The sequence below is a fragment of the Labeo rohita genome, chromosome 1 (genome assembly GCF_022985175.1).
Source record: "Labeo rohita strain BAU-BD-2019 chromosome 1, IGBB_LRoh.1.0, whole genome shotgun sequence".
NCBI lineage: Eukaryota > Metazoa > Chordata > Actinopteri > Cypriniformes > Cyprinidae > Labeo > Labeo rohita.
The window spans coordinates 49,253,045-49,268,797 of record NC_066869.1 but is presented as its reverse complement, the minus strand read 5'-3'; the positions used below and the strand labels follow the sequence as shown (position 1 = coordinate 49,268,797).

At 32.4% G+C, this 15,753-nt stretch overlaps 1 protein-coding gene and 1 long non-coding RNA gene across 2 annotated transcripts; one reads left to right on the top strand and one right to left on the bottom strand.

The window, feature by feature from the left end:
* Nucleotides 1–682: 682 nt before the first annotated feature.
* LOC127177330 (myelin-oligodendrocyte glycoprotein) lies at nt 683–8,680 on the top strand. The gene is made up of 4 exons (XM_051129608.1): nt 683–1,014; nt 2,299–2,613; nt 5,641–5,784; nt 5,996–8,680. Exons 1-4 carry the CDS (start codon nt 915–917, stop codon nt 6,028–6,030), a joined length of 594 nt encoding a protein of 197 aa, XP_050985565.1. The 5' UTR covers nt 683–914; the 3' UTR covers nt 6,031–8,680.
* Nucleotides 8,681–11,261: 2,581 nt separating this feature from the next.
* Nucleotides 11,262–15,554, bottom strand: LOC127177462 (uncharacterized). Its single transcript, XR_007829231.1, has 3 exons — nt 15,162–15,554; nt 14,640–14,754; nt 11,262–13,421 (listed from the first exon to the last, which is right to left on the bottom strand). It is a non-coding gene; the product is annotated as an uncharacterized LOC127177462 (long non-coding RNA).
* Between the last annotated feature and the right edge of the window lie 199 nt (nt 15,555–15,753).

Here is a 15,753-nt window from a genome sequence, read left to right as displayed (position 1 = left end):
TAGTTACAAACTGAAACGACAGGATTTGCCTAATGTAATTTATTACAAAAAGACAGATTCAAATTAATTTTATTTTAATTGTATATAATATAAATAATTAAATAAAATTAATAAACGTTTTTTGTACTACATTTACTTTTCCAAAACATTTTACAGTAGTTGCACAAATGTTATTTACTAATTTCAGACGGATCAGAGAACATTCAATAATAACGTTTCTATGCAAATTCACATAACCAAGAAAAAACATTTTTAAAACGCTCAGAGAACATTCAGAATTAAAGTTACAATAATGGAAGCGTTAGCAATACGTTCTTAATATATGTTGAAATATATGTTATTTATATTTATTTAGGCTACTATTAGTAGTAGTCAGTGTTGGGGGTAATTATTCTGTTTTTATTGCTGAAAAGAGTTGAACTTTCTTCTTCTGCGTTCTATTGTTTGTTTTTCTTTTATCCAGAGGCTTTTGGTGTGAAAGGGCTTTTACATTTGACAAAAATAGAACTTTTATATTAAAATCAAACAAGCAAGCCCAGGCAAGATTTTAAAGGTAACGCAAAAGTAACGTAACGCGTTACTTTCCATAAACGGTAACTATGTAACGCTGTTACTTTTTACCAAGTAACGCAACATTGTAATGCATTATGTAGTTGAATGTCTGTGCGTCCACAGGGAGGCGGGTGTGGAGTCATAAGTGTGTGTTACAGCAAATACAGTGTAAATACTTTCGTTTTCAAGCGCATTTTCTGTGCAAGTGAAATTGTGCGTGGCTCAGTCAGTGAAACAGTGCTCATGAACAACATCGCTGACAGGGACAATGTAGACCTCAGCTCAAGGTCAAGTTGAAACTGGAGCTACACATTTAGGTTTGTTTAGAAACACATGGACCTAATTAAATTCGAACAGACTGAATGAAAAGCACCGGGATGACTTCTGTCCCTGGAATGCGATCTGTCCGTTTCAGAGTGTTTTCAGCTGTGTTCATGTTGTTGTCGACATGCTGCTGCAGTGGTGAGTATCGTTATATAATCAAGGTTTCACATAGATAAATGGATACATAAAACAACCTTTAAATGTAAACAAATGCAAAACCATGCCATATAGACATATATATAACTTTTATATTTAATTACATATTGTATACATTTATTTTTATTATATGTATTTTATATATATTTAAATTATATCTTTATATCTACTGGTGCCTGCAGAACACTATATTTCATTTATGTAAGTGAGTATAGCAAAATAAAGTAAACTGTGATATATTATACCCAAAAATTCTTCATACAGTGGACTACCAGTAAAACTGAGAAATATTTGGGACCAAAAATCTGATTTGACATGACTGTGTTTTGTTACATACCTTTCTTTCAAAGTTGTCTGATAATATCAAGAAATTTTGTTCTGATACAGTTTAACTCTTGAGTTACCATTTTCTAAACTGTAGCAAATGAACAGTGATAACTGTTAAAACAAAAAAAACAAAAAGAAACAAAAAGAAATAAAAATACAAAAACTTTAACTATAAAATTAATCACAAACAATTTGAAAACGACAACTGAATACTGAAATACTTGATTTGTTTATAGAACTGTGTAGTGATGGGCGATATGACCGAAGTCGTATTTTATTCAGAAAGCTTTCTGAAGGAAGTATTTATTAATTTAAAGTATTTATTTTCCATCTAAAAATATTACACATATTTCATCGTACATATTTTTTTATTACCATTTTCTAAACTATAGCGAATAAACTGTGATACTGTGAGAAATGTTGAAGGTGTCTGAATAAATTTTGGTTTGAATGTGTATATATATATATATATATATATATATATATTAAAAAAAATACAACATAACACATTTTTTTTTAATTATTGTATTATATTTCATATATTTTTGGTTAGTTGGTTATTGAATGTGTTCATAAATTTGATAAGCAACACAAAATCAACTGGATAGATAGGTAAACTTTTACTTTATACTGTTTTTACACATGAGGAGCTTTTGACAGATTTAGCACACTTCTGGGTACAAATATGAACCTACAATATGGTTGGTACACACACACACAAACACAGATACACACACTCACACACACCCCCAAAAAGTACCAAAAAGTACCACTGTATGAACATGCACAGTAGTATGTTATTATCTGATGAATCACTCATGCTATAAATCTCAAAGCACCTGTTATCTGGTATCGCTACAGTATCATATTAGTTAAACCTGTTGTTTCAAACTGTTGACTGACTTTGAGATGTTTATTTCAAAAATTTTTTCTCCACAGGCCGCGCTGATATTAACGTTAAGGCCATGGCTGGACAAGCAGCTTCTCTTCCCTGCAAGTGTCCTCCTGACTGGCCTCCGTATCTGGTCTGGCAGAAGGTCACCAGTGAAAAGCCGCTCGTGGTTAATTACTACAAAGATGACAACCAAGAAGACGAGCAAACGGCACCGGAGTACAGGAACAGGACAGAGCTGAATCTGACAGGAAACTGTTCTCTTGTGTTTCACAGAGTGCGTCTGTCAGACCGAGGACTGTACGAGTGTTACTATAAGACAACGCCTTTAAGACATGAAAAAATCCATCTGGACATCACAGGTCAGTATGTGTGCATTTATTTCACACTGCCCTTTATTGTGCGTATTACATACATAAATTATGTTGCTTATAAATAAAATTATATGTTTTTATTTGGCATTTTTGTGTTCACTTGTTTTTTTTTTAATGGCCCTGCAGTATAACATTAAAATATGTAGTCTATAACATTTATTTAAGTTGCATAAAAACATAACATCACACAGCTGAGCAAATTAACTTAACCAATAAATGTTGTGTTTCAAAGAAATTACATGAAATGAAAAGCCAAACCTAGGATTTGTAGGTCATTTCATTCTTTTGAATTAATAACTGTTTCGTCAAGGATGCTCATTTTAGCACTGTGGAAGCACATTTACTCAAGGGGGAAACTGCAAGTTTACATCTCACAATTCTGGCTTTATAATATCTCATAATTCTGACTTTGTATCTCACAATTCTGGCTTTATAATATCTCATAGTTCTGACTTCATAATATCTCATAATTCTGACTTCATAATATCTCATAATTCTGACTTTATAATATCTCATAATTCTGACTTTATAATATCTCATAATTCTGACTTTATATCTCACAATTCTGACTTTATAATATCTCATAATTCTGACTTTATATCTCACAATTCTGACTTTGTATCTCACAATTCTGGCTTTATAATATCTCATAATTCTGACTTTATAATATCTCATAATTCTGACTTCATAATATCTCATAGTTCTGACTTCATAATATCTCATAATTCTGACTTCATAATATCTCATAGTTCTGACTTCATAATATCTCATAATTCTGACTTTATAATATCTCATAATTCTGACTTTATGTCTCATAATTCTGACTTCATAATATCTCATAATTCTGACTTCATAATATCTCATAATTCTGACTTCATAATATCTCATAGTTCTGACTTCATAATATCTCATAATTCTGACTTTATAATATCTCATAATTCTAACTTTATAAAATCTCATAATTCTGGCTTTGTATCTCACAATTCTGGCTTTATAATATCTCATAATTCTGACTTCATAATATCTCATAATTCTGACTTTATGTCTCATAATTCTGACTTCATAATATCTCATAATTCTGACTTTATAATATCTCATAATTCTGACTTCATAATATCTCATAATTCTGACTTTATAATATCTCATAATTCTAACTTTATAAAATCTCATAATTTTGACTTTGTATCTCACAATTCTGGCTTTATAATATCTCATAATTCTGACTTCATAATATCTCATAATTCTGACTTTATGTCTTATAATTCTGACTTCATAATATCTCATAATTCTGACTTTATAATATCTCATAATTCTGACTTCATAATATCTCATAATTCTGACTTTATAATATCTCATAATTCTGACTTCATAATATCTCATAATTCTAACTTTATAAAATCTCATAATTCTGACTTTGTATCTCACAATTCTGGCTTTATAATATCTCATAATTCTGACTTCATAATATCTCATAATTCTGACTTTATAATATCTCATAATTCTAACTTTATAAAATCTCATAATTCTGACTTTGTATCTCACAATTCTGGCTTTATAATATCTCATAATTCTGACTTCATAATATCTCATAATTCTGACTTTATGTCTCATAATTCTGACTTTATGTCTCATAATTCTGACTTCATAATATCTCATAATTCTGACTTTATAATATCATAGTTCTGACTTCATAATATCTCATAATTCTGACTTTATAATATCTCATAATTCTGACTTTATAATATCTCATAATTCTGACTTCATAATATCTCAGAATTCTGACTTTATAATATCTCATAATTCTGACTTTATATCTCACAATTCTGACTTTGTATCTCACAATTCTGGCTTCATAATATCTCACAATTCTGGCTTTATAATATCTCATAATTCTGACTTCATAATATCTCATAGTTCTGACTTTATAATATCTCATAATTCTGACTTCATAATATCTCATAATTCTAACTTTATAAAATCTCATAATTCTGACTTTGTATCTCACAATTCTGGCTTTATAATATCTCATAATTCTGACTTCATAATATCTCATAATTCTGACTTTATGTCTCATAATTCTGACTTCATAATATCTCATAATTCTGACTTCATAATATCTCATAATTCTGACTTTATAATATCTCATAGTTCTGACTTCATAATATCTCAGAATTCTGACTTTATAATATCTCATAATTCTGACTTTATATCTCACAATTCTGACTTTGTATCTCACAATTCTGGCTTCATAATATCTCATAATTCTGACTTTATAATATCTCATAGTTCTGACTTCATAATATCTCATAATTCTGACTTCATAATATCTCATAATTCTGACTTTATAATATCTCATAGTTCTGACTTCATAATATCTCATAATTCTGACTTCATAATATCTCATAATTCTGACTTTATAATATCTCATAATTCTAACTTTATAAAATCTCATAATTCTGACTTTGTATCTCACAATTCTGGCTTTATAATATCTCATAATTCTGACTTCATAATATCTCATAGTTCTGACTTCATAATATCTCATAATTCTGACTTTATAATATCTCATAATTCTGACTTTATATCTCACAATTTTGCACTTATATTTTGTAATTCTGACTTTATATCTTGTAATTCTGACATTATAATATCTCAGAATTTTGATTTATATATAAGTCAAATATATAATACTTTATAATTCAGACTATATCTTGCAATTCTGGCTTTATAATATCTCATATTTCTAAGAAATAAGAAAAATATTTTTTCTTTTACTTTCACAAATGACGTGAAGATGTTCATTTTATCTATTTATCAATCTGTTCCTTGGGAACGGCAGCCATGGTTTTGCCCTTTGACTCACAGTTTGTCTGCCGTGCTGAGTATTTCAGTATCTGTATTTCAGATACAGGGTGTGCATCCAAAAGAAAGCTTTCTATGGAACCTGAAGACCACAGGGAACACCACTTCACTACTCTAACACAAATATATAATGATCTTCTGTTGTTTCTGCAGAACAACAACAGCAAATGCCAAAACCGGATCCGAACGTCCAGAGCCTCATTGTGACGTCTTCAGTTTGCGGGCTTCTTTTCATTGCGCTCACAATCGCTGCAGTATACGTGGGAATTACATGCAGGAATAGACATCAGGCGAAAAGTATGTGCTTTTTTTTTCTTTGCGACGCTTAATTGCTTGATGCAATTAAACTAAATGGCAGCTTTTGGAAAGAAGCTCTTAGGCGTAGTATGTGAACTCTTCTTGCACCCTGATGTTGGTCTAAAAGCTCTATGACGATCACATCCAGATGAAATCTGAGTCTATAATCAGCATTTTATATGTGATTTATGTTGTTTTTCTGCTTTTGCAGGAGCATTCATTGCAACACCAGTGAAGAGCATTTAACAGCTGTCAATTCAAAGCAAGATCTTCGTAGCTGCCGTTGTGTCTTTTCATGGATGGTAGCAAATACAACAAACAAAACTATAAAATGCACAGGCTCACACATGCCGTGTTCTTATGTGGGTGATCCACTTCAAACCACCGCAAACATTTCCTGACATGTCTCCATCTATTAATGGGGCAAATCATCACTGACAAGATAAGCTTTTATTAAAATTTGGCTGTCTATGCAGTAAAAATATATTTTTTAATCGGTGCTACACGACTAGAGAATATAAAAATGCGCAAGTAAATTCTGTAGTTTTGGGGGGATTTCTTGTACAGGTCACACTGAAAAAGCAAACACCCACTGTGTTTACTTATACTACTGATACAGTAACAATTCAGAGTTGGTTAAAATTTGGCAAACTTATCCTTCAAAGCTTAAATAGTCTAAAATTGTGCCAGTTTCTCTTATGCTTTAACATGATTATTATTGCTTTGAAGGCGTCATATCAAGACCAACACCAAAGTGTTTTTGAAGTAAAAGGTAAACGTAATTTTGTCCAAAACACTTAGAACATAAAACAAACATGAGTGAACCTCAAATAATAATGTATGATATGTTCTGTCCAAACACTTTACATCCTTTCCTGCTTTAGCTTTGCACGTCATGTTTGACATTTTACACGCTGTAAAACAAACTCATACAGCGGCCTATGTGCATATGTAGTGTGTTATAAAGAGTACATAACCAAAGAAAAGATGTACATTAAACATATAGTGTGAATTTGAGTTTATTATGAATCTGAATGAAGTGGTGGATGTTGAAGAAGCAAACCTTCTTCCAATAACGTTAACAGAACTTTTGATCAACGTTATCTGGTCTTTAATAACATTCTGAAAAGGTTAGTACAAATATCATCATTCATGCAACCTATTATTTCTGAAATATTGGAGAACTATTATTAAACATTAATTAGTTACTATCAGCTAACAGGGAATATTTTCACAACTTTTACTAATGTTATTAACTTTATTAATATTTGATATATGTTCTTCATAACGATGAGAGAAAATATTCACTTACAATTTTTGTAACATCTAAATAACATTCTAATCATGACAAAAATGGCATTTTAACATTCTTATTCAATATTAAAAAAAACTGTGCAAATAATGCTATTTTTGGGTGAAAAGTTATTGCAACATTGTAAGAAACAGTTTGTAAGCTTTAAATAGCAATCAAACCATGACAACATTTTAACATTTTAACAATGTTCCATCACTGTAAAAAACAAACAAACAAACAAAAAACAACTTAAAAAAGTAAGTGTTCATGCTGCCTTAAAAGTTTAGTCAACATGAAATGTTAAGTTGTACAACATGAAAACGTGGATATTTGAGTAAACTTAAAATTTTAAAACAGCATGAACACTTACTTTTTTAAGTTGAAACAACTTTTTTTTAAGTGTTTAGTAAGTTTTTTCATTCTGACAAGGTTCTTTCAAAGTTATAAACAAACCTTCCAATAACTTTAATAGAACGTCTGTTCAATGTTATCTGGTCTTTAATAACACTCTGAAAAGGTTAGTACAAATGTCATCATTCCTTGAACCTATTATTTCTGAAATGTTTTAGTTGGATGGTCGTCTAACTATTAATAAACATTAATTAGGTATTACCCAGCTAACAGTGCAACATTGTAAGAAACAGTTTGTAAACGTTAAATAGCAATCAAACCACGACAACATTTTAACATTTTACAACTTAGAAAAAAAGTTTTGACTTAAAAAAGTGTTTGTGCTGCCTTAAAATTTTAAGTTTAGTCAACATGAAATGTTAAGTTGTGCTACATAAAAACGTGGGTATTTGAGTTGAGTACACTTAAAATTTTAAGGCAGCACAAACACTAACTTTTTTAAGTTGAAATTAAGTTTTACGTTTTATTACCTTTTATTACCTACATTTGTTACCTGTGTAGTTTTAGAGAACATTCATGTTTCCCAAATGATAGAATGAAATGTTCCCTTCGCAACTTACGTAACGTTCAGATAACAATAAACAACAGGTGTAAACATTTAAACAAATAATGTTTTCATTACTTAAGGCGAGACACTGCAGGTGAATAGGGTAAAAAATGTTTTTACTAATAGTTATCACCTTCCTTACCTTGTTGATTGATTACATTAATAATTGCATTTTTTTTGTATTACAAGTTTTCTAAAATGTTAGGTTTAAGTATGCAAATGTAGCATTATTTAATGAAATATGCACTAATTTGCATACATTTCTAGTAAACACTGGATGAAAGATTCAAAATTCTTATTTAATTTTTTTTTGACATTAGAGTCAAGTTTTTCCAGAGGGAATTTTTGTCACTCCGTAATTCAGAAAATACTTAGAAAATACAAATTTGCATTTTTATGAGGCTGTGATGTATAGGTTTCTATATAAGCACCGGTACTTCTGATTGGGCTGAGGCTGGGATTTTAGCGAGTTTGAAGTAAAAGTATTTGATGGACGTATAATATGTCGAGAACATTCACTCAGTATCATTATCTCATTTTTGACCGAGATGGCTTTTAGGGGGTTTCGCATCGGAACTCTTCTCTGAAAAAACACTTTCTGTGAAAAAACAAAAAGCCCAAAATCTCAAACTTACCAGGTGCCTGCAGTGTCTCCCCTTAATGGTAATGTTAACAATGTGTTCTTAAAACATGTATTTGTTATCTGGGATTGTGCTTTGAACTTCAAAACAACACTTGCTTGGTCTCATATTTACACTTAGTCCCTTCATGTAAGTTTCATTCTGACCAGCATTGCTCTGTGTTTGTGTTGTAACAGGGCAATACTGACTGTAGTCATCTTAGTCATCTAGCAGGAATGCACTCGTCCAGCACTGACCCAAATATCTGTGTGTGTTTGTGTTAACTATCTCGCAGTCCTGCTTTATTGTTTTGCACAGTGTTGTTTTGGATTGGTTTCTTTACTGACTGGAAATGAACACTGCTCTCAGCAACATAAACATGTGTTTTATTACTACTTATCAAGGACATGAGTAAGTTTGTCTGTTCTGTTCTTTTATCATTTTTTAAAAGCTTGATTAGTCTGAGGTCATACAGTATATTAATGCAGAAACTGTTTGATTCAATGTGTTCTGCTGTATATAAAGTATCCCAGCTAAAAGGGAATGTTCTCAGAATTTTGTGTAACATTCTTTTTTTCTGAAACATTTTAGTTGGACTTTTTTTTTTAAATGTTACTTGTTTCGGAACATTCAGAGAACATTCAAAAGTAACACTTCTGTACTGTTTGCAAAACGATACAATGGAATGTTTGCACAAAACCAAGAAAACATTTTTTGAAACATTTAAAAAAAAATATTCAGAACATTCAAAAAATAAATAAATATATATATATATATATATATATATATATATTTTTTTTTTTTGTAACAAAACCAGAATGTTAAGAAAATGTTTTTAGAGCATATAAAAAAAACTGTCAGTATCTAATCACATTACTGAGAAATAACCCTGAAATGTGAAAATAAAAACTTTATATCAAACTGAAAAGTGTGTGTGTGTTCATGTGTGTTCATGAGTGTTCACTGGACTGTAACAGTTGTTCTTAGCGGTTTGATCTCATCGCTAGTGCTGACAGAAAAGCATTTGATAACATCACATTTCTGCTTGACACCTGAAGTTAGTGATTAGTGAACACAGATGTCATCTGTGCATGAAATGGAGTGTGAAATATCAGATTAAGTGTCAGTACTGGTTGCAAAATTCCTACGCAAAATGTTTTGAAAAGCAACCTGAAAAAATGATTGATGCGGTAACATCTAAAACTGTTTTTATAGAGGTTGAAAGTATAATTCAATATGTGTCAATCAATCTTAATATTTAATGTTGACTAAACTTAAAATTTAAGGCAGCATGACTTTTTTTAAACTTTTTAAACTTTTTTTTTTTTTACCGTGTAGTAAAGTAACGTATTACTTTTTAATTTACAAGAAAATATCTTAGTTACTTTTTCAAATAAGTAACGGCAGTTACTTTTTTTCCCATTTATTGATTGAAAGCTTATCTGTCCCCATGTTGAGAGAAATCGGAAGATGTTACTTTAGTTCTAGAATAAATGTGAACATGCATTAATTCATCTCAAACACAAAAAAATAGACTTGTATATTCGAGTATTCGTCAAAGTGAATAAAAATAGTGAAATGCAACTCAGAATATGATGCAAACCTGCAATAATTAAATGTTAAATAATGCAAATATTCTTTATGTATTTTATCCCATTTTATTAATCAACATCTCTGCTGCTGATTTTCAGTCATACTAATAAGCAAAAATTACTCAAGATAAACTAACTTTTTTTTTCTTTCTTCTTCAGCGTTCTGCTGTATAGACTTGAATTTACTTTTCCTTCAGCCTGAGGCTTTTGGTGTGAAAGGGCTTTTACATTTGCCAAAAATATAACTTTTTATATAAAAAACAGACAAGAAAGCCCCGCCCAGATTTAAAAAAGTAATGCAAAAGTAATGTAATGCATTTCTTTCCATAAAAAGTAACGTAATTAGTTACTTTTTAGGGAGTAATGCAATATTGTCACGCATTACTTTTGAAAGTAACTTTTCCCAACACTTGACCTTTAGAGTTTTCCATGCAGTTTAACAAAAACCAACACTTCGAAAAACACTAACGACTTAAAGATGACTCAAAATTGAGATTCGTCTTCCATAATCATTCAATAAGTTGTTACTGTAAATAAATAATTTAATTTAATTAAAAATTTGAATTTCATTTTTTAAAATTTAATTAAAAAATAAAAAGATCTCAATTATTAGACTGTTACAGCACTGAAAATAAATGTCAGAAGCCCATTTTACATTTACAAAGGTCTGAGAAAGACATAAAAAGCAGAGAAATACAAATAACAACATCTGTTGGGTTAAGCATTTGTAAAATAATAATAAATATAGCTGCAAGCAGCGATGACGGGCCCTCGCCGCCAGTGCATCCGCAACCCTGGTGCCATCAGAAAAACGGTGCCCAGCGGGCACATGCATTAACAGTATCCCTGTACCAGTTTGGATTGAAGGGTTACAGCAATGAAAGGGTTAAAATCAAAATGCTTTTAAGCCGTTCTGATACAGTGAGAATGAGATTAGGGTTAAAAAGATTCCTTATCCTATGAGGTCATCTTGTGTTCATCCTTGGTCTTCATCTGCCAGTTTACAAGTGTGATATTTCAAATGTTTTTGCAGTCTCTGAAAACATGATAAACACATTTCCTAAGAATGACTTGTTTTTCATATGTAAAAAGTTGTGAAGAGTTAGGATAATGCACTTTAAATGCACTCTGTCTCTCTCAGTCTCTCTCTCTCACACACACACACACACACATACACACACAGCCACTCAACAACCCCCAGTCACACTTACACACACACATACACAGACTTAATCCCTTCCCCCGACACAGAGTTAGAGTGAGAGAGTTAGAGTGAGAGCAGATGTTTAATAGTTTTTTAATTGTCTATTTTTTGTTGATTATTTTATATCGATGGAAGTAAGCATTTATTTCTCAGAATGACTAGTTCTATGTATGTAAAAAGTTTTGAAGTGTTTGGATGCTGCATTTTAAAGATTATGGATATGTTTTTTACTGCTACTTTAATAAATCACCATAAATCAGCCGTTCAAGATATCCCAAATCTGCTCACAATTTAACATCTTCAGTATGTTGGCATCATGTTGACAAAGTTTGGTGTGACCTACTTATTCCTGCTTGGAGGAGTATGAATTTATTTATAGCCTGATTTTTACAAAAATCCACATTTAAATCAAAATAGCAGACTTCCTGTTGGTCGCAGCTAATGGATGTAAATTAGAAAGTTGTCCGGCTTGATGAGACCAATATACATACCGAGTTTGGTGTCTGTAGCTAAAACTAACCACCCCACTTTTGACAAAAGGTGGCGCTATAGAGCGCCTCCTCCACGCCCATTTATGACCTTTTGCCAGTGTCTAACTGTCATTAATACTGATGTGTGTGTTGAGTTTCATGAAAATCCAACCTTATTAAGTGCCCCAAAAACACAGGAAACAAATGTTAAAGTTTGACACGTTGCCATGACAACAACATTTAATGTATCAACGACCCCTTTACAGATTCTGATCGACCTTGTTTTGACATTATTCTGATGAAGTCTGAAGCAAATCGGGTAAAATTAACCATGTGATATCAAAGCATTTTTAAAAGAGACACACTTCCTGTTGCCAGTTGGTGGCGCTATAACTGTGACTCCTAATAGTCACATCTATGTGATCGACATCATACAATGAACAAACCTCTGACGTTTCATCCAAATCAGACAATGTGTGCAGTAGTTATTAGCCATTTCCTGTTTCTCATTTCTCGCCATAATTTCAACGCCTCGCCACGGCCAAACCGTTCGAGATATCAAGAATCCCCTCACAATTTTTCATCCCCAATGTCTTCAGATCAGGTTGACCGAGTTTGGTGGCAGTTGGGTAAAAAACCTAGGATTAGTATATCAAATTCCAGAGCATGCACTTTTTAAACAGCCCTGAATAGCTCACTTCCTGTTGGGATTAGCTCATGACACAGAGTGCGTGAGTTGTTCGGCTCAGTGAGATCTATATGTGTACCGAGTTTCATATGTATATGTGCAAGTATGTGCGGGATATACATCAAGATTTAAAAAGTAGTAGAGCCCCTGTACCACGCCCGGGTCCCAGCCTCTGGGGCGTCCTAATGGCCGCAGATTCCAAGCTGTGTGCCAATTTTCAAGAGTTTTTGAGCATGTTAAGGGCCCCAAAACCCCCCAAAACCTTGAAAAAAAAAAAATAAATAAATAAATAAATAAATAAGAAGAAGAAGAAGAATCCTTCGAAAAACAATAGGGCTCTCGCCCTTTCAGGGCTCGGGCCCTAATAATAAAAACACAAGAATAGACAAAGTAAAAAGCAATTCAAAGTCAATAAGTAACTTCCTAGGACTCTGTGTGGCAATTCCTTCTTGCCGAGTCATACTCCTACAGTTAATGTTTAAGCACAAAACTATTTAATTAATACATTTTTTCTCATCTGACAGTTTATATGTGAGACTAAACATGCTGAAATACCCTGCAGACACTCGATGAGCCTCAAATTAATACGATTCCTAGGAATGAAAAGGAGATTTAAGTGTTATTTTAGTATTTTCATCATCCGCCTTGAGCATTTCATCACATACTGACAAAAACAGCTTTGATTTTGTGCGTCTCAATCATTCATAGTCTCTAAACATTCACAGATGAGTTCATTGAATCCCTGGAGAGCTCAATGAGTCATTATGCTTCATATTTGGTGTATTGTTCCTCATAAACAGCACAGCAATATCTGAAAGATACAAGGAAGTGAAACTAAGCAAATATACGTTAGTCCTCTCCAAACTGACATTTTAACTGCCATGTAATTAACAGACGTGTTTTTCAGTTTCAGAACAGTTTGATTGACAAATAGCACTACTAAGACTAACCACACAGAAAAATACTACAGTGGTTCATCTTGACCAACAAGACCTAAGTAAGAATACTGTATTCTGTATTTTTGGAACATAGTAGCCGGGTTAATTCAGGTTAACTCAAACCAGTTCAAAAATACAGCCTGAACTATATGCGAGGTCAGAAACTGGCTTTGACTGAACCATATGAACTATTAATTTCCACATATTAGGAAATCTTGTGCAATCCAGTGCATGTCATTGCACCTCCTTACTTTAAACAAACACACTTTTGACAAACATACATACTTACATCCGCAGCACTCTCGTCACACACATAACCAAAACACACTGCTAAGTTCTGACTCCTTTCTGTCTTTTCTAAAGAAGCCAAATTTATATTTTATAAAAACAATGTGGTTAGAAACTGTCCTGGATGACAGAGAACGCTCTCATAATGTTCTGGGAAGGCTCACTTGACATTTTGAAACATCCAAAACTGAATGACCTGTCTTCTTTTAGCCAAGAAGTTGAGTGAGAAAGCCAGGTATGAGCAGGAGATGAAGTAATGATGATAAAAAGGAGTTTATTGTTTCAATGCTTAGACTTCATCAACAACTGCTATCATACTGTGAGCTATAGTAATGAAAATTAATAATGCTCTCAAAACATGAGCACAAAAAAAGTTTGTATTTGTCATGAAAAAAGGAAACATTCAAATGACAGAAAGCATCCTATATTTTTATTATGAATTGAATTTATTGATTTTAAGATTGTTAATGCACTGACTAATTAGCTTATTAAATAACTAAATTGATAAATACATGTAGGCAACAAACAGTTAATTACACCATTTTTTAAAATGCAGAAAGCTGGTTTGTTTGACTGACAAATATGCATGACATTAAGTTTGTTAATTTATGTTGAAACTGTCCAAATGAATCTAAAATGCATATGCAATTCAAATATGAATCTTACATTTAGGCATGAGTGTGAGTCATTTTCAGTGATAAGGAGAAGCGTGTTTATCAGACTGTGCTACTGTGATAAATGAACTAATATTACTGACTAATAAAAAACTGATTTAATATTTCATCCAATATATTGAGAAATACCTGGTGAGATGATGAAAATGTGGATAACAGGGATGAAGCGTGTGTGAAATACATCTATTGCCCGCCGGGTGTCAGTGTTGCACCGTCGTTGTGAAATTTACAACAACGTCATGTTCTGTGAATTTAAAAAGGGAAATAAACCTCAGAAAGCAGCAAATGACCAATAAGACAGACTGATACCACTTGAGAATACATGTTTCTGCTAGAATGTCATTTCCACCAAATCTCCAATTATGCATTTTGTTTGATAACTCCACATGGTGCAAACGACACATTTTTGGATTAAAAAATGGAATGGAATAATTTCACAGCTGGCATTTTATACATCTTAAAAACACCTAATTAAATACCATTTTCACAGTTTTTGCATACTTTTAGATTTAATAAAAAGCAACCCTTGGGTATAAAAAGGCCTCATTAATGCAACCGCATGATTAATGTATTGGAGAACTAAAGCTAGTTTTATCTGTATTACTAACTTTTTTCTTGAATTAGATCCTCAGTCATAGATCTGTGTCTCACCTGTAGAGATCTGACCACCAGCATTCACATTACTCTCAATGGCAGCTGCTGAAGAACATTAGATAAAGTCTGCCATCTCTGCTCATGGGCGTTCGGTTCTGCTGCCGACTCACTTTCAGCTTCCAGCTGTAAATGTCATGTGACTATTGCAACTTGTTTTCACTACAGGATTCACAAGTTCGCCTGCCCATCCAGTCCTTATGGGCAATGGTAAACAAACTTGGCTTGCTGTCCTTAATGGAGGCTCGAACCTGAGGCTCGGCTTGAGCGCAGAGTTCGACCCCCCCGTTGCGATATTATCTAGAGGGAGAATAACAGAAACAGAGGAGGAGAAGGGGAGGTGGAGGGATGCCGGAAGAACAGAGGCTGGGATGGTGCAATGAGAGCTGCTGACATAGGCTTGTAATGATGACTGACAGGACTGAATGATTAGGCTCCTCCCAAACCTACGTTTGGAACTTCATTAAAAACTAAACAAGGTATTTACAAATTTTTATCTTAGGATTTGGCCTTTTTTCAGAATTGTAAGATATGAAAGCAGAACTGTAAGATATAAAGTTGGAATTACAAAATATAAAGTCGAAATTACAAG

Coding starts and splice junctions, on each gene's coding strand:
- LOC127177330 (XM_051129608.1), top strand. CDS start 915: ATGAAAAGCACCGGGATGACTTCTGTCCCTGGAATGCGATCTGTCCGT. Junction 1,015..2,298: donor GTCGACATGCTGCTGCAGTG/GTGAGTATCGTT, acceptor TTTTCTCCACAG/GCCGCGCTGATATTAACGTT. Junction 5,785..5,995: donor GAATAGACATCAGGCGAAAA/GTATGTGCTTTT, acceptor CTGCTTTTGCAG/GAGCATTCATTGCAACACCA.